Genomic DNA, 25,023 nt, shown 5'->3' with positions numbered 1-25,023 from the left:
TGCCTGCTATATGTATTTATATCCACCTGTTCATTGCTCTGTGATCTGGGAGGGCATAGTTGTAGGACAATTAAGAACTACCAATCAGGCTTAAAATAAACTATAGCTTTTAGTGGTTACCTTTAACTGAACTGTCTTTCTCCACCTGTTCTGAATGTGGCCCTAGGATGTGGCTGCAGCGTGAGAGCCAAGTTTGGTCTTGGCAGACTTGGAAAGCTCTACTGGAAAGGCTGTCTTAGCTGAGACCATTCAACTTGGACAGCGCAGCCTCCGAGAGAATGCTGGGGAGTGTGTTTAACAGAGTGCATTGGTCATCCTGCTCCCCGCAACCCCGTAACTACCTGGTCTTCCTAAAGAGCCCTTCTGGTGGAGGAGGTGCTCCTAAAGCAGCAGCAGCTCCTGTTGCTTCATGGAGTGGCGTTGCAGGCTGTACAAGTAAAATCACAGGGCCGTAAGGCCTATGAGAAGTCTGTTTACCTGGATACCTGACTGTCCTGCGACTCAGGCAATTGTTGGTTTACTAAAGTAACACATATCAGTTCTCATCTGAGGTGCCAGGTACCTGATGGAGCAAGGCTCTTCAAGTATTTATTTCAAGGACTGGATGGGATGTAGAGGTGAGAACTGTAGATTCCCTGAAGTGTGTTCCCGAGCCAAGCAGAGGGACCTTTGGCAGACCCACGCCAAGTTACTGTGATGTGTTCCTTGCTCCTGCTTCCACATCCTTCTGGTGCCCTCTGGTTGGTATATGTTTTGATTTCCTTTGGTGCAGCTGCTGGCTACTTTCTAAAGATGATCCCGCTAAGTCAATGCTCTTCTCAGGCAATTGGCAATCTTTCCAAAGGTGAGAAGAGAAATATGACTGGAGAATACCTGGAGGCTCCTTTCTAACAGAGCCTGCTGGGCTGTGCGGCATGTGCTGGTCATCTTCCCCTTGTGACTCTGATTTTGCTGTGTCATTTAGCGGGTAGATCTTGAAAGGCTGGGAGAGAGTGGCATGTGGAGTGTATAGGTGCCAAGACTTTGGACAGGGATGATGAGTTTGATTATTTGTGTGTGCACGCTATCAGGACACCGTAGACATTGCAGGGAAATGGCATCAAACAAGCCGCTTGCATTGTGTGTGGGTTGCTCCCGTCTGTAAGAAGGCAGCTGCTGTTTCTAGGGTTGTGGCCCTGCCAGCCTCTGCTTGCTGTGGGAGCTCTTTCTCCCTGATTAAGTCCAGTAATTAGTCAGAGTGGTCCAGTAGAGTGGCAGCCTTGGCACATCCAGGCTGCTTGCAAACTGCTGGTTTTGGAGTGCTCTGCATAAGCAGCTTGGAAGAGCAGACTTCTGAAAAGCATGTTGGCGTTGCAGTGGCAGTAACCCAGTCTCTGAACTCTGAGCCAGTAGTTTAGAAAGGGACCAGCTGACCAAATAGGGGCCTTCCAATACCTAAAGGGGGCTTATAGGAAAGGTGGGGAGAAACTCTTTAGCAGGGCCTGTTGTGATAGGACAAGGGGTAGTGGTTTTAAAATAGAGGGAGATAGATTCAGATTAGACATCAGGAAATTTTTTTTTTTACAGTGAGGGTGGAGGAACACTGGAAGAGGTTACCCAGAGAGGTGGTAGATGCCTCACCCCTGGAAATGTTCAAGGCCAGGTTGGATGAGGCTCTGAGCAACCTGATCTGTTTGGAGATGTCCCTGCTCACTGCAGTGGGGTTGGACTAGATGACCTTTAAAGGTCGCTTCTAACTCTAACAATTCTATGACTCTATTAATATCCCTTCTGCTAATTTTAATCTGTCTACCTTTCCCCTGCAGAAGGAATAAAAGCAGTTTATATATGATGCAGGTGATAAGTGTACCTCATAGGTTTAGGACTTCAGGAATACCTCATAAAGCTGTTGCACCATTTGTTCTGGTTTAGCTGTATTTGCATATATTGACTTACGTATTTGGAGCAGGAGAGAAGGTTTGGTAAGGCAGGATTGAAGTATGATAGCTTTATAGGGAGACAAGGGATTCTTAATATCTAGCAATGTTGAAGGTTAGAGCTTTTGACTCGGTAACCTAGGGAATTAATTAATCTCAAAGTTTAAGAGATTTAATAACTGTTCTTGAATAAGACAAATGGTTGCCAAGCAACTTTGTGCCAGAGAGGACAGGGTTTCTTGCTTTCTGTAGAGTCCTAGTGCTTTGCACCAAGTACTGAGTCTCTTGAGCTGACACGTGCCTTTCCAAGTTACTGGAGCGGCCTCTTACTGTTTTCAGTGTTCTAGATATATAATGTCAAATTTAAGCAATTTTAAATTTTTTTTTTAATTGCTGGAAAGGAGTGAGAAATTGTCTTGAGATACTGATGGGGGCCTGCTGCTGGAAAAACATTTCTCATTTGCATATCTACTGTCTTTATCTGGCTAGAAGTGGGAAGTTGGGCATGGATTATATCTGGTTCTTCTTCCTGTTTCCTGTGTTGGTGCTTGCTGTCTTGCATTGCAAATGCCAGTAGTGAATTAGGAATGTGAGGCTTAGACGTATAGGTTTAAATCTTTCTTGTGTGTGGGGGTGAATAGAACAAATGTGATGTTGGACCTCTCTGACTTCTGGACCACAGCGATTTTCATTAAGTTACAAAGACTGGAAAACAAAATTTAACAAGAGTTCTGAAGCAAAAAGACTTGAAAGGAAACTCAGCAGCCTTATAAACTTTGGCAGATGATTTTTCCACTTTCCACACCTGCCCTAAATCGCCTCTCTTATGTTAACCTAATGGCTGCAACAGGCTTGAATCAATTGGTCTTGAAATAATGCCAAGCTCTGCTTCATGACAAGAGGCTAGATAGAGATGCATGTAGAAGCCAGGATGGAGGACATGTTCCTGCTATATACTTTTGATTCTGCTGCCTTCATGACTCAGACTCGCTTCTCACATATTCAAGCTGTCTGGCTGTATTTGCATTCATTTACTTCTTGAGAGTATATTTGGTATCTCTCCCTGTGGCTGATTAAGATACAGAGGAAATTGATGTTTTTCTTTATAGCTAAAAACCTCTCTTTCTGAGCCTTGAGACTAAGATTGAATGTCTTACCATGAATAAACACCAGCAGTGCCCTTAGAGTCCACATGCTGAGGTGTGTTCTTTGTCTTGTGTTCCTTGGCCCATTCCCTGTGTAGCCACCTTGAGCAGGTAAGAATTTGACAGATGACCAATGCAGCGTTAGCATTTACAGGCCTGAAAAACTAGGATGGCTTATCTCCAAAGGTGAAGTAGCATCTTTTTCTTGAAACTCGAAAGCTGGTTTGGGACGACTCTTCTTTCTGACTCAAGGTGTTCTTTCTCCTATGTAGTGAGAATATTACACTTTGAGTAGCTATATGATGAAAACACTTACGGCATCAGTGAGTGGTTCAGTGTGTTGCAGAATTCTCTGTACTGATGATAGAAATAGTCTTAAGAGGTTTCAGAAAGTAGAGCATAAATAAGGGGGATGTTCCTGAATGACCTTTGACTTCATCATTTGTTTTTATGTTCTAGGAGGTTGCTGGAATCTTCCCTCATTTCATTATCTCGCTATGATGGAGCAGGGTCTCGGGAACATCCGATCTACCCAGATCCAGCCAGGTAAGAGCTGAATGCAATCTAAAGGCATTTAAGTTTCGTAGACAAAAGCATAACTTTGGTATAACTCACTGAAGCCTTTGGGAATGGTTCTAATATTTGGCCCATCTTCTCCTCAATGACTTGCCATGGGGGCAGGGTGCAAATCAAATGAGAAGATGCTGTTAAGACTAGGAGCGAATGAGGAAAAGAGGAAATTGCTGTTGAAGTAAGCACATGAGGATTCATGTCTCCATTTGGGATGGAGAACACTAGGTGGCAAGTAGCTCCAACAGTAAATGAAATTATATCAATAAATTTGAAATGTCTTTTGAAGAGAAGTGAAGAAAAAAAAAACAGATAATCTATTCAGAAGTAAGGGTGAATGCAGTAAAGGCAGTTAGGAGCTGGTGTGAGCAGACAATGTGCTTGGAAGAATGGAATGTCTCCATAAATGTGTCTGTATGAGAGAGAGCATAACCAGGATGATATGTATACTTAACTAAGAACAAAATAGTGACAACTATTTCTGAAGAGTCATGAATCATTGACATTAGACATAGAAACACCTGTAGTGCTGCTTAATTTCCAGAAGAGGTGGGAGTATTTCAGAGGACTAGAAAAAGCAAACATGGCAGATTTATCAAAAATGGAAAGGAATGATCTTCGCAGTTTCTACTTAGCGTATTAAGAAAGCAACAGATGGAATAATGTGACCCACAAACTCTGTCAGAAGAAATGATAAAATCGTGAACAGCAAGCAGCTTTAGAAGCTTTCAAAGAATAAATAGTGACAAAAAATCTTTCTTTAGATGAGTTTAACAAAGCTATGAATGAGGAAAATTCACTAAGTGTAGAATATATCTGATTTAACCTCTTAAGGAACCTCTGGTGTAGCTGCATGAATTGGAGGCTACTAGGATTGATCATAAAGGAGAGTACTGGAATACCAGTGTATGAAAATTCAATATCTAAGTAGCTGAAGGAGATTTGTTGTTTTGTTTTGTTTTTTTTTAATCTCGTTCTTTTTTACATCATTAACAACAAAATCTGTATTTTTATACAGATGATGCTCTAAGTACAGTAAGGTTGTGAAATAAAAGGCTGTGTTGAAAACTGGCCACATAGTATAATTATACTGGTAAATAACTTCTTGCTAACTATCTCTGTAGATAAAGCCTTGTAGAGGTGAAATTTTATATTAGGCTTTATTCCCATTTATTGTGAAGAAAGTTGCTTTGTAAAGATAATTCAAAGGCACAGGAATGATGTAAGTAAAACTGTTTCTAGTGAGGTGAAAGTAAGGTGGAGTGTGCTGCCTATACGTAAGGTCATTTGGAAACCAACCTAGGTAACTGCAGAAGGTCTTCACAACTGCGTGTCAGAATGATGCTGATAAATGTAAAAGCTTTCCAAATGGCAATTGATTAAATGACAAGTAAAGAGATTGATTTACCTGGAAAGATGAAAATGATATTTTGTAAATGTTAATTAAAAGGTATTACTACATTGAGGTCAATTTATGAATGCGAAGAGCTGCTAAATGACTGGAAGTGCACCATTTCTTAGTTCTGGAATGTGTAATCCGAAGCAGGCAGATTTATTGATCAGAGATTGTAAGAACTGATTCTGGATCTCTGGGAGCTGCCTTCTAAAAAAGACAAGGAGGAGGGCCTGCCTAGGTTACCAAATTCTTTTTTTTCCTTCTGTCAGATCTCTGCTATGATGAAGCTCAAAAAAAAAAAAATGTATTAAAAAGCATCAATGCCTGAGACATTTTCTAGCCTAAGGAGCATTGTCAAAAGTATTTTTCTACTCGAAGCCATTTTTTAATTGATAGGATGCTCTTCATTTCACAGTTTATAGAACCATAGAATAGTTTGGGTTGGAAGGGACCTTTAAAAGGCCATCTAGTCCAACCCCCCTGCAAGGAGCAGGGACATCTCCAACTAGATCAGGTAGCTCAGAGCCCCATCCAACCTGGCCTTGAATGTTTCCAGGGGTGAGGCATCCACCAGCTCTCTGGGCAACACTTAGCCTTGTTGAACTTCACAAGGTTTGCACGGGCCCACCTCTCCAGTCTGTCAAGGTCCCTCTGGATGGCATCCCTTCCCTCCAGCGTGTCAACGGCACCACACAGCTTGATATCATTGGCAAATTTGCTGAGGATGCACTCGAACCCACTGTCCACGTCACCAACAAAGATGTTAAACAGGGCTATTCCTAATCCCAACATTGAGCTGTTGACCACAACTCTTTGACTGTGGCCATCCAGCCAATTCCTTATCCATTGACTGATCTGTTCGTCAAATCTGTATCTGTCCAGTTTAGAGGATGTTGTGCGGGACAATGTCAAATGCTCTGCACAAGTCCAGGTAGATGACATCGGTTGGTCATTCCTTGTTCAAGTGTTTTTTTAGGTTGTGGTAGAAGCTCTAGTAGCTTGAGTTTATAAGGAGCTTTGGAAGAAAATTCCAGTGTTGAAATTTCTTCGAAGAGAGTTAATTTCTTCCAATAAGTGTCACTGTCCTTTTCAGAGGATGAGATTCACAGATGCATAATCAGCATGAACTGGAAGTTTGAGTGGAGTAAGATTAGAGTCATGCTCCATAAACTTCACTGGTGTGCTAGGCTAGTCGGATCTTTTTAACTCTTGCTTTAACTTATTAGAAATTGGGGATGTGATTAAAAGGAATGTTACTGTATTTTGAGGTTTTTTTGTAGCATTGTAAGTTTGTAAAGGGAAGTTTTGATTTTCAGATGTTCATACGTAACAAAGTGGAAAAGTGAAACAGGTGAAATAAACATAGATGCATGTATGTCTCTGTCTGTATGTTTAACTATATGGTAAAAAATATATCCTTAAGACCAAGTTGTCTCCAGTTGAGTCTGTTTGTTTGTTTTTAAACTGCATGATCTGGATTTATGTTTGAGAGTGCTGGTGTGTGTGTGTGTGTGTGTTAGTTTGTTTCTGTGTCTACTGTCTGTAATGGTGCTATATTTGAATAACCTAGCTCTGAAGTGAGGCAGGGAGAACATTTTTTGAAGTTCCCTTGGATTTAGGGTGAATATTTTGATGTAGACTGCAGCAGTCTTTCTCAGTGGCCTTGCTGAACTTCTCTAAGATCACCTTGGCTGTTCTGTCATTCTCCACAGTTTCCATATGTACCCATCTCAGAAAACAATCTGCAGAGGAATCAAATAAAGCTGCCATAAAAGAACACCTGTATTTTTATTATTTTTAAAAATATAAATACTCAAAGATGCTCCCAGACTGCATATATAAAGCATCACAAGGGTGTTTGGTAGGTACATCTGTAGAAAAAAAAAAATCTAAGCTCCTAGAAAGTTACTGGGAAAGAGACCTTCAGGCCAAGTGTTGCCTGTGAGTTGAAGGCTTAGGTGGAATGGAAGCAACCAAAAGTTGATGTCTGCTACCAGCATTGACTTCAGCTCGAGGACTGGTGGTGTGTATGCCACCATAGATACCACCAAGGAGATTAATGACACCAATCAGCTAACCCCTTTAAAACATATCTGCTATCTGAGACACATTTAGAGGTGTGAGCTGTAATAGTGTCAGTGAACATCTAGGCCATCAGCATTAAGGGAGGGTTGATGAGTGGCATAAGTACTTCTGAAATGTTAGGAAACTTTGGGGTCTGCACAGCTGTATCGTGCTCTTGGATGCAGATGTATCAATTGTTGTGACTGTCGTGGAAAACTGAGTCTAGACATTCTTCAGTTGATGTTCTTGTGATTTATTTATTTATTAAATTACTTCCTTAGAAGATACTAAAATAGGGGAGGGTGAAGAGAAGCAGCATTTGTGTAAAAAAAATTTCATATTGTACATAAATACAGCCAGCTGGTTTGGATATCTGTCCGTAGCTGAGGACACTGTGCTATGTAGTAGCTTGCTCTTTAGTACTCTTGATGCCATTTAGAGCAAGATATTTGGACTTTACTAATGCTAGCAAAACATTTCCTTCCCTCAGCTCCACTTCTCATTGGCCAGCCAGCAGCACTAGGTGCCTAGACAAGGCATTGCCTCTTGATAACATGGTTGTTGGATGAGACTGTTCAGTTCTGGTTTCTGCACTGCAGCTTTTCTCCCACTCAGTGTCTCCTTGTTCTGTGATGGTCACATGTGGCAGCGTAGCCTCTGTTCCTCTGAACCATCTGCTCCAGAAAATGGGGTCCAGTCACCTCAGAGACTAGGTTTGTTTAGCTCCTGTGATGTTGTCAAATACAGCCTGCTGTCCTGTGGATGCAAACGTGGTTTACAGATTGCTGGATAACCTCTGTCTGTGCTTTGCCGCTGAAGAACAGGTGAGAAACACACTAAGTAGGCAGCCTGCTGTGACTGGCGTGTATTTAGCCAGCTGATGGACTGACTTTTGTCAGGGGCTGATTTACAGTTGTGTTCAATAGCTGAATGAACTGAATCGATATGTTTAATGTTAACTGGTGTTTCTTATGCTGCTTTGCAGCTGCCTTCTCCCTTCAGGACAGCGAAATCTCTTAATGCTAGCCTGACAAATACAATTATATATTTTTTCCCTACATGCACTCATCTGCAAAGACTAATTCTTTATCTTATCACTTTGGATGTGTTTCTCCCCTGACCTTTTGTATTTTATCCCTTGCACTTTTCTCTCTGTGTATCAGCTTCTTATCTTCTCTTTGGAAATATTTTTCACAGTCTGTCCAGTGTACATACCATGTGCTGTCAGGAAGCTGAATCTGGCATCTCATCATCCCTTATGGCCAGTTTATTGCCTACTCTTTCTTGTTCTTCTAACAAGCAGCATTGTGGTTTTTTTTTTTCTTGTGATGTGCTGCATAATTTAAGGCGACCAGGTGTCTGCAAAACTCATTCTTCACGTCTTTCAGTAAAACTCTCCCTTGGTGTGATATTAGCAAAGAAAAAAGTTTCAATGGTTACACTGCTGGACTGCTGAGATCACTGTTCATGTTTTCCAGTGTTGCCTTGTTTCCGTGTTCCTTTCTGTCTCTATGTGCACATATTATGCTGCAGACTTATTTTTAGGCATACACAGAGGCTTTGGCTTATGGAAAAGGCCAAAGAAGAGAACAGCTCCTCATTTATAAGCGCGCTGCTGTAATGCCTTGATTTTTTTATACTTGGCCTATTAAGTCTTCAGGGGAGTAGAGAGAAATGCTGTGTTTGAACAGCAAAGCCTTCTACATTATGTAAGCATGAACAACTTTAACTCATCAAACAGTGCATAAAAGATCCAGGAGGAATCCAGAACAAACTGAGTGTGTGGTTCCCCTCACCCTTTTGCTGCTTATTGACTAAGTTTTTAGAACCCTGAGCCTCTTTACCAAGATGGCAGCCTAGCAGGGTACAGGTAGTTTACCTTGGGGAAGGTGCTGTCTCTTTGTGTCTACATAACTTCTAATTCCTTCTCTTGCCCTGAATGTAGGGTGGAATGGGAGATTGAATGTCCTTGATGAATGTCTGCAGCCAAAACAGCATTAATACAATCTATCCTTTGAAGAATTAATACTTTTTCTCTTTTGTGCTACTCTAGGGAGCAATCTCTAGAAATACTATTAAATGTAGTTTTCCATTGAAATATGACTTAAGGGATAGTGGCAGAGCACTTTATCAGACCTGGTCTGATTGTTTGCTGCTCATGCTGTTGTGGGTGTGAAACTTATCTGTATATAAGCAAATTATATAAAATATAAGTATATAAAAATATACTTATTCCCAGTACATTCCCATAGAATCAGCACAACTCTGGAAGGGAGGGGGGGAAAAAAGTCTTCTAACGGTCATATCAGAGATGATTATGGAGTTGCATTTTTGTTGCTGTTGTAGTGTAACACAGTGAAACTGTGTAGTATTGGTCACTGTAAAGTTAAACGTATCCGAAAGAGTCTTCATGGCTGATGGCAAGGTCCACTGTAAAATGGATTTAGCTTGAACCTGTTCTGAAGATGGGTAGCATTCCTATAAGGCAGACAGACCACCTCTCTTTGTGATTACAAATGAGTATATTTTCATCTCTAGACTGTTCCCTGTAATTCACTGTTCATTTGAGGTTTTTTGTTTTATTTTTCTTTGTTTAAAGCTGTTCACACTTTCATTTGTAGATAAAAATTAGGGTTGCTCTCTCCATTATTGGTCTCTTGCCTGTGGTGCCTTTGTAGGAAATGAAGTTATATTTTCATGACGCTGGAAAGTACCAGTCTGGTAACTTGAACTGAATAAAAAAGAGCAAAATCAAACACATGCATGGAATGGGAGGAGGAGCTAGAAGTTAAAGGAATAGACATCTTAATGTCTCATTACTTGGGCAAGAGTGGTTGTCATCTTCCCCTCCTCCCCGCAGATTAGTGTTCAAGTCTAATCCCAATAAGGCTAAAGAAATGGTTATTCAAGCATCTGAGGTGTCTGGACTTTAGCACTGAGTAACTGTGCCACAGAAAGCGTGTGCTAGGAGCTGTGGATATATGCGGGGTAGGAGAAGAGCGTATGTTTTTACCTGTCTAGCATCAAGGAAGAGGGTAATATTGGTGTGTGATAGCTGATGCAAAGGCCAAGTTATGCGTGAAAGACAATTAAGAGTTAACTGCAGAGGAAGATTTTCCTTTCAGGTGGGATGCAAGCCTTTTGACACTCCTCTTAACATACATCTAGTAGATCTGATGACATTATCATTATATGAAATCCATACCATTTGGATTACAAAGTAGTTAAACAAAACTGTTAAACTTTTTTTTTTTTTTTTCCCTGCTGCTTGATACTTTATAGTACTCCGTAAGTACCCTCAAAACAACAGCACCTTCCTTCAGTATTGTATTTGAACAATGCTGATGTTTGGCATTGCAAGCAGAGTTCACATTGGGAGTGGGCTTGGCTCTTAATCAGAGGTGGTTGCTGGGATCAGTTGTGTGAACTGGTAATACATGAAACAATGAGCTCCAAAGAATCCTGAGAAGCAAACGTCTCTGTGCTGTGGATGAGCTTTTTGTCTGTAGGTGCTGTGTATTGCTTCTGTTTGCCCAACAAGGGAATCACGTGGGAGTGTAGTGTAGCTTTATTTACTTTGTCTCACAGATAAAATACAAACAGCCCATTTCCTGATACACTGTTACTGACCTGACACTTAGAGATCAAAAGGAAGAGTAGGACTGGCTGTCATTCTGTACTTGTGTAACAAGTGTCTGTGTATCTCTCTTGCTCAGGTTGTCTCCTGCTGCATATTATGCTCAGAGGATGATCCAGTATCTTTCCCGGAGGGACAGTATTCGGCAACGCTCTATGCGATACCAACAAAACCGTCTCCGCTCTTCCTCCTCCTCTTCTTCCACTTCAGAGAACTCAAGCCCGTCTGTAGAGGGAAATGATCTGGAATTTGAAGATTTTGAGTAAGTGTGCATGCTGCCTTGCCCTCTTGCTTCATTCTGTTGTCAGCACAAGACTGGTTTGTGGCTTCCTATTGTTTAACATCTCAGACTTCCTGTAGGAAGAGGTTAAGTCAAGTCATTCAGTCAATAATTGTAGCAGTGATTACTACAAGTGGGTCATGGAATTTCTGTTATGAAAATTAAGGATACTTTATGCTACCTTCAACACGTCAGGCTATGACAACGACACTTAAAAGGCTGGTTAAATAAAGAAAATGAGAATCTTTTTCTCCCATGGAATAGGTGGGGAGCCAAGAGTTTATTAGTGCCTTCAAATCTTGAGACAGAACAGGAATTACTAAGAGACTTTGCAGGACTTAGTTCTTTGGTCAAAGGCTGTGGGAGACAGCCAGATATGTTCTGTTACTTTTACTTGCTCTATCTGTACAACTTTGTCAAATTATCTGAAGTTTCTGGGTTATTTTTTTCTTTTTTTTGGTTGGTTTGGGGTTTGTTTGTTTGCTTGTTTTCTTTCTTTCTTTTTTTTTTTTTTTTTTTTTTTAAGATCTGATGATTGTGAATTTGTGTTTCCTGTAAGGACAGCACATGGCCACTTGTGTCAAAGTGAGGAAAGACTCTGCATTCAGACCTTAGAAAAGCACTCCTGTAAGCCACTGTATTTCCTTCTGAGTGGTTCTCCTGATGAACTGCTCTCTAGCATCTGCTTTTGGACTTCTAGTGATACCCAGAGTAGTCCCAGCAAAAAATTTATTGCAAACCCTTTCCAATAACTGGGAGTATAGTAATGGATTGTTTAGATGGCTTGGAGACTAAAAGCTCAGGAATTTAGATTAAAATCTATTTAGCAGAAAAGGGAATGTGACCTTTCTAGTCTGTTTTCAGTAATTTCCTTTTAAATACGGGATTTTTCCCTGGATACTTTAAATATTTCACTGAATTTCCCCCCTTTGCCTATCCTGTGACTAAAACAGAAGATGATTCAGAGCATGGTCATAGTCTATGGTGGTAGTGTAGTAGGGAGGTGTGTTTGATGGGAGCTGTGAATTCCTCAAAAATGCGGGCTTTTATGTTGCTTCTGCCAGCAGAGGATGCTGTCAACTTTAATACTACCATAACTGTCTTGTTCACTTGCTGCAGTGGCACATACTTGAGATGTCATGTTAAAGCTCCGTATCCTTTGTGTCTGGGTGAAGTCTCTTTATGAAGGACACTGGTTACACTAGCTATTCCCAGAAAAGCAAGATATTAATACCTTTCTGACTTTTTAAGTGGTAGTAGACTTCCTCCCCTGCCTTAGAATGTTGTTTTGTGAAGCTGTCATTTCATGCACCCAGCAATTAAATATTTAGAAGTACAGGGAGAGTGAATATCTGCCCCTGTCACTGTGGTCTCATGTGTGTAAGATGTAAATGAAGGGAGATAATGCAGAAGAGTAGCTGCCTGGTAGCTTTTTCCAAGTAGTTTCAAGATCTGGAAGAGCAGAAATATGGTGGCTGCTGGGCCCATTTTATGAGGCGGGTGCATTGCAAGCATAGACCTTAATATTTCCATTATTCCATTTAATTTGTCTGGAGTGGCTTGTTCTGCTGCTAAAAGAAAAGATGGTAAGTTCTTCATTTACAGAGCCAGGCAAAAGCCTACAGAGAAGTGTGTTCCCCTGCAGATAATGTTCACGCAGTAAGAGCACCCAGTTAGGGAAACAATTCAATCAGCCATGCTAAGGTTGTCTTTCATTTCATACTGAGCAAAAAGAAGTGTTTATTCCTTACTGTGCAGTGGCTGAATTTGGTTGTTGAATATTTCATATTGAATTCTAGTCTGTGCATTCAAGACATGCTGTCTTTTTCTTTCTCTGCTTCATTATTTCTCCTGACTGATTAGAGGGAGCTGCAGTGTGGGGGTCCTTAGAGCTGGAACTTGTCTTGTGACTCATTTGATTTCTTCTGCTGACACTTGGCAATGAAATCTCTTATATGGAGTTCTTGCTTCTCCTTCTGGCTCCTCTATCCCTCCTTCTTTCCTTGCTCACCTGACCAGAGTCATGTATTTCTTAGTGTATTTCTTTATAGCTCTGATCTAGATCCTCTGGCTTCCCTGCTTCTCTGGATCAGGGAGTTGCTATTGTGTCTAGCTGTCTGCAGCTCATGCTTTTCTCCTGGAATCCAGTGATTTTTTTTTTTTTTTTTTTTTTTTTTTTTTTTTTTTTTTAATCTAAACACCAGTCAGTTTTATTATACATAGAGCTCTGGTCGAGGAGAGAGCCCTGTGCTTCTGCAGGGTGCCTAGGAGACAAGACTTCCTCAGCTCTCATCTTTTGTGGAATTCTGAGGCTTTTTTTTTCTCCTATAAGATTCATTGTGTATTTTCAGCTTTACTTACGTAGTAAGTGGCTATGCATCTAGTAAGGTGCATGAAAAACTTAGTCTCTGCACTATCTGTGTGCATATGGCCTCTAAATTTAAGCTAAATCCTCTCCTCTTCTCTGCCAGTCTAATGGTTTTGTTTTCTCTATATAGTTTCTCCAGAATCTCATTTGAATCCATTCATAAATACATTTAATTTGCGGTAGCAATAGCAGTAGTGTTGGTTTAAGAATGTGAAGTAGAGTATTTTTTGTAGGTATTAATAATATCCTTCTATTACACCAGCTTTTATGGACAGGGGAGGAGGAGGGAAACACAAATTGTGCCTGTTATTTGGTCTAATAAGATGTTATCTCTCTACATGTGCTGCCTGTGTTTAACCTGTCACTATTATCATCTTACTGCTTATTCAGTACAACTGACAACTGTAAACTTAGACATGTCAGCATGAAAGCATTTACTAGAGTTTCTAATATATATACAGATTGTAATATTAGGTTATTAACAGATAAATTGATATGAGTGGGTTTTAAGGTTAGCTTTAGCAGAATCCTAACCGAAAATGAAAAGGCATCTTGTATTCGGAGATAAGAATCTCTGAATGGAGAATGATGTCACTTTTGTCTTCCAGAATAACTGGTCAAAATAGATATTTATAGACAAGCAATACATGTTGAACTTCCTAATTTCAAGGTCTTTTTAAAATGTCTTATGTTTGGATCACATAATAAATTTAGATTTTTAGAGCTAAACTATCCTTTTGACTTCTTCAGCAGGTTTGGGTCTCTTCTGAAGACATTCTTTAGTCTAGAATAGCTCTGATGCTGGGGACTGTAGGTGATGCTTCTAGGATTCCTTGGATAGTGCAAGCTCATTTTTTTTTCATGTGTAATTCTAAATCTGTCACCATAATCAGAACACGATGGTGTTTCTGAATGGATTCTGGCCATCTATGTCCCTTTTGTTCCCATGCTTACTGCAGACAAAATACATTTTATCTCTCAGACTGAGGAGCAGATATATAGGACAGTGCACCAGCTTGCTGTCTGAAAGCCTTGCTCAAATCCTTCACTACAGTTCTATAAAAGCTTTCAAGCCAAGGCTAAAGGTGTGACTGTGGCTGACTCCTCTGTCTGCTTTTGAGACTGGGCTGCCTGGAGGAATATAGATATGAAGGAGCTTGGAGTTCACGCTCTTTTCACGTCCCCAGTTTTTCCCCTTTCTAACCTCTCCTTTTTCTTTCCTCTCAGGAGGATCTGTGCTGGGGTGGATCCATTCAGTTGTGCCATTGTCACAAAGGTCTTCATTGTGTCTCTGCAGCAAGAAGGGCTTTATCTCACAGGCCTGAAATCTTTATCTGCTTTATCTTTTTAATTTCTTTTGAAAAGAGCACCCAGACAGAAAATGTGAGCACTGTAGACACTGTTTTACTGAGACCATAACAGGCATTGTGGTTTTTGTGGAGGCAGGCACTTGCTTTGCAGAGGTGATGAAGCACTTATGGAAAGCTTACAAGATTCAAGGTGACATTATTTGGCTTTGTCAACTTAAAATCCTTCCGTTTAGGGCATGTTCTGGACCAAGACTTGTGGTTTCTCAGATGGGCATCTTGCAGAGGTCTCTTCATAAGTGCGTAAGATACGTGAGTGTCCACCGAGCCTGTCTTCTGCCATTTTTGGTTGCTTTATTGACACTGTCATGGCAACAACTGCCAAATCTAGGTTCCTCCAATAGCCTTTTGCCTTAAAAGCTTCTGAGATTGCAGCCTGCCAGCTGACTGCCACTGCATTAAAACTGTAAGTCTGACTTCTGGTTTCTTGAATATGATGTTCATTTAATTCAGAGAATAGTACGGTAGAGTCTTTTTGGCCTCTTCCATAGGTGAAGTGTCTAGTTTGGGAGTCTGTGTCATAGTCAGTGCTCCACTTCAAGCTGGCATTTTGGTTTAACTTTGTGTATTAAGGAGACAAATGCATGACTGATTAGCCGTTGATGCAAGATACAAGGACAATCACCCTTCTTTCGGAATGTCTTTACAGCATCTTTTCTTGTTAGCTTCTTTAAGAACCTTGACTTGTGCATTGGTACCTGAAGATATTAATTAGGAACTGGCTGGAAGCGATTGTGTCTGAACTAACATGATACAAGGAGAGAAAGAAGGGGAGACAGTGGCTGTGGCAGTGTGCTTACGCAGTAGTGTGCACTTGGGTAGTAGGTTTGCTTTTGGATTCTGTTCTCCCTATTACTTCTCAAGTGGAATGGTGGAAGTGGCTTTTGGGGAGGGAGTTGTGTGCCATGGTGACAATAAGCAGGTGGTTTGCTTAATGGCTGAGACAGAAGGAGATTTTGGAAAGTGTGAGTGAGGGGAGAGAAAGGTTGGAGATTACCAGTTACTGAAATAACTTCTTCCTTACCCTTGTGAAGGAATTCCTTACTGGTGCTTAAATCCAGTCTCTACCTTTTCAGTCTGACTCTTTGAATTGTTTGCTAGAGACACTGAGCAATGGGAGCACTAATCTGCAGAATGCAATCAATTCACAATGCACCTGCTGTTTTCCCTTAGCACACCAACTACGAAGAGCACATGGGTAGAACTCAGAGTCTTTGTACAGCCAGTCTTGGTCTTTACTGCCCTCCTTCCCAGCTGTTCACTCTGCATTTGTGTGTTTCACAGTGTTTTTTCCTTCCTGTGACAACCTTCAACTTCTGGAAAAAAAAAAAAACCCGCTTCAATAGGAGCCAGGTTTTCTTGGCAGGAGAAAGGAGAGATTGGAATGGCTAAAGTTTTTTGTGAGGCTTTAAATAAGTACAGGGCTTTTGATCTATGGCTCCCGAACAGTGAGACGAGTTCTGTCATCATGGAGAGAGAAGCATAGGGAATCCCAGAGGTAAGGAAAGAGGTTGACTTGTAAGATGACTATAGTTTAAGTTGACTCCTTAGAATGGATGAGATGCCAGGTGCTGAGTTCTGATAGGACATAGTGAAGGTGGGTAAGAGAGATGACTTGATCAATGGTAGCCTTTTGGTGTAGTGGTAGAAAGGTAGCATATCTGAACCACAAGGTTTCTGAAAGCAATTAGGCTAGGTTTTTTTTGTTTTCTCCTCACTGTCCTGATGTTTATGTTTGAGATAAACAAAAGACATGGTAGAAGATGTGAGAATCTGTATGGGTTCTTCATGTCACTTAAATGCTGATAGAAATGGGTTTTTAGGATCCATGATACATCAGTATGCTGCACAAAAAGCAGCAGTTTCTTTCCAGTAGTCTTAGATTGGATAGTTTGTTATCTATCTCTCTTACCTGAGAAGCTACATAAGCTACAAACTGTTAGCAATTTGGTATTTGAGTTCAGATAAAGATATTAAAAGCAGGATTGCTATTTGTTGTACATACAAATGTTATACCTTGTTTTTTTCCCAGAACCCCTTTATAGAATCATAGAATGGTTTGGGTTGGAAGGGGCCTTCAAAGGTCATGTAGTCCAACCCCGCTGCAAGGAGCAGGGACATGCCTGACTAGATCAGGTTGCTCAGAGCCTCATCCAACCTGGCCTTGAATGTTTCCAGGGATGGGGCATCCACCACCTCTCTGGGCAACCTGTTCCAGTGTTCCACCATCCTCATTGTAAAAAATTTCTTCCTAAATCTAAATCTATCTCCCTGTATTTTAAAACCATTATCCGTGGTTTTGATGCTGTTTCCTCTGCCTCTGTTTCTTGGCTCATATGGCGCTGCGTCATTGTTTTTGATGAAGATGGACCTTCTCAAAACTGACTTTCAAGGCAAACCTGAATTTTGTGGGACTTGATGGTCGCTTTCTGTTGTTTTGTTGGTTTTTTTTGGTTTTGTTTTTTTTTTTCCCATCTCTGTTACAGGTTTCTGGAGCAGTTAGCACTGGGATGTTGCTTCCAGATACATAGCAATTTATGTTAATTATATTCATCATCTTAACCACAGTTGCAGGCTAAGAATGCTAACAAGTCCTGGATGAATGGGAATGATATTGAATCTACTCTTTGAACTTCATTTTTCAGGGATTAGTGAGAGTCTTAGCTTGGCTTGTGATCTACTCATAGTAGCCTGCAGCTTCATTTTCCCTATTCTTTTTATCTTTATCTTTTGTGACAGTCTTTTATATTCCCCTTATCTTGGTCTTAATGTCTAATAATACTGCCTGGATGCAGTGACAGGCAGTGACTATTTCCTTGCAGCAGTGCTGCAGGATATTGCTAACCTCTTCAGCATAATGCTGTTTTACCACTAAGTCGCATTCCAGCAACGCAAGTGTCTTCATAGCAGGGCGGTGAAAGAATGAGTGCCTTTTGAAAGATGACAGTTGCCAGAAAAGCTCACATCATATTCCATACTGTCGGTTGCCTGGGCCTGTAGAAACAGTTTTGATGTCAAGATGGCACATCTGAGTTTTTCTGCTACTTGTGAACTGCATTCCTTGTTTTCCTTTTGCTTTTGTTTTGTGTCTGTGAAACTCTGAAGTCAAGCTAGGTCACCTGCTAGGTGATGTCTGGTGTTAAGGAGGGTGATTAGGAAGCAAGCTGTTAATAGTTTGTGGCTGGCCACGCAGAGCATGCAGTGGTAAGCGTTCCTCAAGTCTAACAGATCAGTGTTGTTTGTGCAGTTATTTTTTCATTCCTGTTTGCCTTGAAAGCGCAGTAGCATAACAGTGCAACATATTTAAAAAAAAAAAAAAGGTTGGTGCTTGCTTTTGACACTTTGTTTCAGTATTGAAGCCTGATGGGGCAGCCAATTTTACGTTTGTGCTATGAACTGTGTTCAGTGAGCACCAGTTGTGAAGTTTCTAAGTGATCAGGATTAGCCATAGTGATGTTTTCCCTGGTCATGCTCATGTTTTGATGAATGTTTGAAAATGGCTAACTAAGGAGTCTCAAAGGAAGGGTAGTTGTAGTGCTGGATACCCTGGTTTTTTTTTTTGGTTTTTTTTTTTTTTTTTTTTTTTTTTGTTGTTGTTGTTTTTTTACAAAAAGCTGAATACAGTGATTTCCTTAGTACGCATGTACCAGGTCTAGGCTGGGGAGTAGGGATTCTCTACCTTCTGACTTCTGATGTCTCTTTTTCAAATGATTCACTATACCTCTGGAGTGTATCAGTCTTATTTTAAAACATATCAATTTGTGAGCCCACCACACAGTGAGGTGATTGAAATAGAGACAACTGGATACTGCACCTAGATAACAGTGAGCTTCATTCTGGCTCCAAATCAGTATTTTTCTGAAGCAATTAATCCTTGGCATTTAATGGGCACGTACTGCTGTTTCTCTTGACCAGGTGATAAACCCTCTCTTATGTGATGCTTCTGAAACACTTGATCATCTGAAGTGGCATTTTTAATCTCGTAAATACATTTCCCCTGAACAGCCCTCTGAGAGATTATCAAGGCTGGGAGGTTGTTTCTCTCCGGTCAGGAGAGCCATTAGTAACTGAGCAGTCTGCTGTTTTATAGGAAACTTTAGCTAATAAATACGTATCAGTTTTCCCTGGTGTTCCTTTGAAAAAGCTGCTAGTGAAAGACTGGCATCTTATCCTTCAAAAGAACATGGGAAGATGGAAGGACACCATGTCTTGGGTGACTTACTTAACTTCTTTATCATTTACTGTGTTGAGTAGCTATGTTAAAAATATAATCTTCTAGTTCCTGTCTCTCCAGCTAGGCAGCGTTACTCTTTGCAGTTTCTGTAATAATTTTATTCTTCAATTTTGTTTGGTTTCCAGTGTTACACTTGGGATTTTACTCCATGATCCTAATACGTTTAGTGCCAGGAAAGGCTTTTTGTGTACCAGATGCTTCTTTTTGCTTAAATTTTCTTGCTTCTCATTGTCTCCTTCTGTTCTACCCTAAGTACTTCTCCTTCATTAGCGGTCGTAGCCTTCAAAAATGTGTAGATAAATTTATACACTTAATCTAGTAAAAATGAAAGTATTACTTTAAATCAATGTTTTTGTCATGTTAATGTCTGTAGATGTCAATACTTGTACCATTTTTGACAGAACCAGTGCTTTTGAATTGCTTATTTGTGTTTGCTTCTGGAAAAAAGTCGTTGCTCAGAGATGAGTCAGTTATCATGAATCTTGTATCTTAAACATAATCCTAGTTTTAGGTGAGATACCTTTTGTCCTAAGAGCCATAAGTAGGATGATCCCTTCTTAGGTTGAGTTTACAACTTCTTCAAGACTTAAGGGCTGTGAGTAAAGTAGCATATACTGGATGGAACCTGTATTTTTTGGTTAAGACACTAGTCCTACTGATCGAGGAGATGTTATTCCAGCTACTATGCAAAGCATAGCATAGTAGCATACTGTGCTACTGTGCAAAGCATTTGACTCTGTCCCACGTGACATCTTTATCTCTGAACTGGAAAGACTTGGATCTGATGGATGGACCACTTAGTGGTTAAGGAACTGGCTGGATGGCTGCACTTAGATAGTTGTGGTCAACGGCTCAGTGTCCAAATGGAGACTGGTGAAGTGTGGTGTTCCTCAGGGTTCCATGTTGGGACTGGCCCTGTTTAATGTCTTTGTCGGCGACTTGGACAGTGGAGTGGAGTGCCCCCTCAGCAAGTTTGCTAACAACACCAAGCTGTATGGTGCAGTCAACATGCTAGAGGGAAGGGATGCCATCCAGAGGGACCTTGACAGACTGGAGAGGTGGGCCCATGCAAACCTCATGAAGTTCGACAAGGCCAAGTGCATGGTCCTGCACATGGGCTGGGGCAATCCCAAGCACAAATACAGGCTGGGCGGAGAATGAATTGCTAGCACCTCTGAGGAGAAGGACTTGGGGCTACTGGTGGACAAGAAACACAACATAGCCACCAGTGTGCACTTGCAGCCCAGAAAGCCAATCGCATCCCAGGCTGCATCAGAAGTAGTGTGGCCAGCAGGCTGAGGGAGATGATTCTCACTGTATTGTCTGCTCTCATGAGACCCCAGTACTGCATCCAGCTCTGGAGCCCTCAACATAAGAAGGACGTGGACCTGTTGGGGTGAGTCCAGAGGAGGGCCATGAAGATAAGAGGGCTGCAATGCCTCTGCTATGAGGACAGGCTGAGAGAGTTGGGGCTGTTCAGCCTGGCAAAGAGAAGGCTCCGGGAAGACCTTGTAGCAGCCTTCCAGTACCTAAAGGGGCCCTGCAAGAAAGTTGGAGAGAGACTTTTGACAAGGGCGTGTAGTGATAGGACAAGGAGTAATGGCTTTAAACTGGAAGAGGGTAGATTGAGATTAGATATAAGGAAGAAATCCTTCACTATGAGAGTGGTGAGGCACTGGAACAGGTTACCCAGGGATGTGATAGATGTCCCATACCTGGAAGTGTTCATGGCCAGGCTGGATGGGGCTTTGAGCGAACTGGTCTAGTGGAAGATGTCCCTGCCCAAGGCAGGTGGCTTAGAACTAGGTGATCTTTAAGGTCCCTTCCAACCCAAGCCATTCTATGATTCTATGTCTCTCTACAGAGTTGTTGTAGTTCAGCCTCAGCCGGGGCCAGACTACGCAGTCTCTCTCTCACTCCCCCCACCCTCCAAGAGAATAGGGGGGAGATGATATAAGAAAAACAGCTCAAGGTTTGAGATAAGGACGGGGAGAAATCCTTAAAGTCACCGTTACGGGCAAAACAGACTCGACTTGGGGAAAACTATTCATTTATTACTAAAACCAGCAGGATAATGAGAGAGAGAACAAGATAACCTTCCCCCACCCCTCCCTCTTCCCGAGCTTAACATTATCTCTACCACCTCCCCCCCACCACGAGCAGCACAGGGGGGAAGAGGAAATGGGGTTACAGTCAGTCCATCACACGTTGTTTTACGCTGCTGCTTCATGGTTGGGGGAAGAACTCCTCACGTTCCTCCCTTGTTCCAGCGTGGGGTCCCTCCCACGGGCCACAGTCCTTTGTGAAACTGCTCCGGCGTGGGTCATCTCTTCCACGGGGTGCAGTCCCTCCAGAACAGCTGCCCCAGTGGGCCCTCCACGGGCCACAGCCTCCTTCAGGCATCTGTCTGCCCCGACATGGGGTCCTCCACGGGCTGCAGGTGGATCTCTGCTCCTCTGTGGACCTCCATGGGCTGCAGGGGGACAACCTGCTTCACCATGGTCTTCACCACTGGCTGCAGGGGAATCTTGGCCAGGAGCAGTATTATTCCCCATCCTTCACTGACCTTGGTGTCTGCAGCTGTACCTCTCACAAGAAAAATTCTTCACAACAGGCTGGCAGACGCCTCTCAGGATCTTTTACATCTCATTTACATCTCATCTCCTCTCCACTTCTTGCAGCCAGGCCGGGCCCAGTCGGCTGCCCGGTGGGAGGCCAGAGGGTGAGGCCTGCAAGGCCCACAAGGCTCGTGCCTCCCCCTCTCTGCCCCCGCTCAGCTCCTTCACATCTTCTCTTTTTTTTTTTTTTTTTTTTTTTTCCTGTTTTCCCCTTCTTAAATATGTTATTGCAGAGGCGTTATTAGGGAACATTCTGCTACCAATCAGCTCAGCCTTGGCCAGCAGTGGGTCCGCCCTAGGCCCAGCCAAGTCCACTGGACAAAGGGGAGCGACTTCTAGCAGTTTCCTACAGAAGCTACCACCTTAGGCCCCCCCTCACTAAACAAAACCAGAATAAGAGTTAAAACCAGCTTGCAGCGGGGCTTTTCCTTTTGTCTTCTAGGATACTTGTATATCACTGAAATATTCAGAATGTCAAAGTTTTATTTATGTTGTGTTTACTTCTCTGTTTTGAGAGGCTTATTTCCTAGAAACGCTCCCAGTTTTCCCTGACTTCATTTGTAGGAGATGCTCAGGATCTTGCAGCATCAGACAGAGGAAGAACTAAGGTTTAACATATTCTGGTATTTGCTGCTCCTCTCTGTTGTAAAGCTAGTACTTAAGTTTCTATCATCGTGCTCCCAAATCTGTGTGTTCCTTACTCATCAGGATGGTGCTGAAAAGTGATCAACATGTAGTTAGAATCACCAGCAACCGTAATATTCCCTTCACCACCTTTTTTCCTGCTGCTATACCCTTTGTAAAACATAGTACACACTTTGTCTTGTAGTCCTATGCAGCTCTTGTGAATACACCCTTCTTAAGTTATGTGTCACCTGTTTTCATCTAAATCGGCAGTGAATCCTGTGAAGGGAATTGCAGTATCTGTTTCTTCTTTGGCCAGTTTAATATGACATTCTCCAGGTGTGCTCTTTAGAGGACCTGGGGTTAGACTTGGATCAGACCCTAAAGCCAAATAAATCTGCATTTTCTGGTAGCCTCCTCTGAGCTCCTTATATGATCTTTGTGTTACTCCTGCCCTTTGTGCTGTCTCCTCTAAAGTAACCTCTTGCAGTCTTAAAAAGTTGATAGCGAGTAAGTGGAGATAGTTTATGTTTGAAGTACTGAGAAAATGTTAGTTTGTTTTTTTTTTCTGTTACATCAACCCTTAAGGGTATTAGTAAATGCTACTTAACCATTTATTTAGCATTTCTATTGTATATAAGTGTCTAACCTCTGCAATAGAAATTGATTTAGCAATTTAAATTGGATTGCATGAAACATGATAAAATGCTGAAAATACAGAACAATTGGCTTGGTCTGATATAATTTGATTCTTATGAACTTGCATGGCTTACTGGTGCTGTCTCTGATAATTAAATGGCTTTTCAAAATGGTTGTTGTTGACCTAATTCTATTGGCAGTGTAGTCAGTGGGAGTTTTAATATTGACTACAATGGGAACAGTTAGACCAACAGATTGCATTAGAAATCCCATGCTGTGTGTTTAATTTCACTTCCTGATACAACAATCTCTAAATATTAAAGAGAATTCTTGCCAAGATAGAAAAGCAGAACATAGCTTTTTTCCTTTCTGACAATCTTGACTATCTTCTATATCCATTCAGTTATTAGTGCAGTAGCCAAGTTACCAGATGAAAAAGAATTGCCTTTTTCTCCAAACTTTAGGATGCAAAGTTTTGGATCTCCCTCTCTCTTTTCAGAACTGGTTTTGCCACTCTGTTATATTTACAATGGTCAACTTTTCTCTCAACAAGCAAACAAGAAAAGCAGAAAAATCCAAGGAGGTTTGACTGTCTTACCCGGTTTTAGGATAAACTCTCATCCTTCTTATGCCCTATTAAAGGTCCATAAATCTCCTGACTGTTTGGGAGTTGCTTTCTTTTCCAACTCCAATCCGTGTTAGTGTTAATACTATTTTCCCCCTGCCAACTCTTATTCTCCCATTTGTTGGTTCTTGCAGTTTTCCTCCTGAGACAAATTAGTCTGTTAATAATTACAGTATTGACTCTTCCTTGTCACCTTACGTGCTGATGACTTCTGGTTCTCTCCCTGCATCTTGCTCAATGGGTTGCTGAGTTCCTTCATTATTATTGTTTCACTGCAGAAGTTTCCCTGTGCCGTTAGTATTTGCAGGTGCACTGAAAGGGCATCGCAGGACACCTTTTTAGCCCTGTTACAGCACTTGCTGTGGCATATTTTTGTTTCATTTGCTTTTGTGAGTTTATTGAGTTGCTTTACAGAAGAGGCTTTCTTAATGTAGACACACACGCACTCAGGGACTTGCTTTTTCAGGTTATGTTAATGAAACTGCGAAGCATTAGCTAATGAGTCTGTAGGTAGTTGACACTAAATAGAAAGTAGAGCATTAGATCTTCAGCAGTACTTTAGAGAACTTTGGAAACTCTTCATTTCTTGCCGGAATGCTTCACACTGGCACTGCAGACGTGCTAACATCTGCTCTCCTCCCCCTGTCAGCAGGCTGTATGTGGTACAGAAATAATACGAAGTGCCACCCATCTTCACTGATCTGTTGGGTTTTGTGTGGTGTTTTTTTTCCTTTTTTTTTTTTTCTTTTTGTTTTTAGAAGGTGCAGAAATAGTCTTCAGCTGGCACCAGGGTAATATCAGCTGTTCTATCTTTTCAGCACTAGATGCTTAAAAACACTCTTGTATGTAGTTGAGCATGGGAGTTTAGATATAAATGAGTCTGTAAATTAGTGATTCAGAGTAATGTTTAGTAATATTCCTCTTTAGCTCAAGGGGAGTGTACCTCACACTTCCATTACAGTAAATAGGAATTCCAACACTCTCAAATGGTAGTCACTGTTTCTCATTCCCAATTCTGCTGTTTGAATTATAGAGCAATGGCAGTTGGGGTGTGGTGCTTTTTAGTTTTTTTTTTTAAGGAAATATTAAAAATAGATTGCTGTGTCTGTCATGGTGAAAACGGAAGAAAAGTCTAGTCTGTATTTTTTTTTTTTTTTTCCTTTTAGCCTTTTTGTAGTAGGGGAGGGTTGTATGCACAGTGAATGGGACAGTACAGGATGGCATTCTCACATCAGTAAGTCTCACTGATTAGAAATTTTTTATCCTGAAATGTTTTTGTGGATGCTAAGAACAATGGCTAGTGGCATTTAAAAAAACTTGAACAATTAGTTACTTTTAGGTCCCTTGATTTTAACTGTAGAGACTTCGCACCTTTTATTTTCTTTTGTTTGCTGGAGCTAATTCCTCATTCCTTTTGAAACCTGCTGCAAAGATTCTCTTCAACTGGAGAGTTCTGCAGGGTGTAGTCCTGCTGTTGGTCCCCTTGCTGATATTTGTCCCTTTCAAAAGCATCTTGTAGTTCTGGTAAATGTCCAAAGCA

General features: G+C 41.4%; 1 protein-coding gene across 7 annotated transcripts in view; it reads left to right on the top strand.

The window, feature by feature from the left end:
* The window catches only part of AMBRA1 (autophagy and beclin 1 regulator 1), a 140,049-nt gene that overhangs the window by 30,844 nt on the left and 84,182 nt on the right, over window positions 1–25,023 (top strand). For all 7 annotated transcript variants that reach the window (XM_086748497.1, XM_086748498.1, XM_086748503.1 and 4 more), the window contains 2 exons: window positions 3,521–3,607; window positions 10,808–10,990. In XM_086748497.1, the coding sequence (XP_086604623.1) occupies window positions 3,521–3,607; window positions 10,808–10,990 (270 nt within the window). The remainder of the gene's footprint in view (window positions 1–3,520; window positions 3,608–10,807; window positions 10,991–25,023) is intronic.

Source organism: Chlamydotis macqueenii, chromosome 5, assembly GCF_036417535.1.
Source record: "Chlamydotis macqueenii isolate bChlMac1 chromosome 5, bChlMac1.mat, whole genome shotgun sequence".
Lineage (NCBI taxonomy): Eukaryota > Metazoa > Chordata > Aves > Otidiformes > Otididae > Chlamydotis > Chlamydotis macqueenii.
Note: the sequence above shows the minus strand (reverse complement) of the source record. Positions and strands in the feature narration are given on the sequence as shown.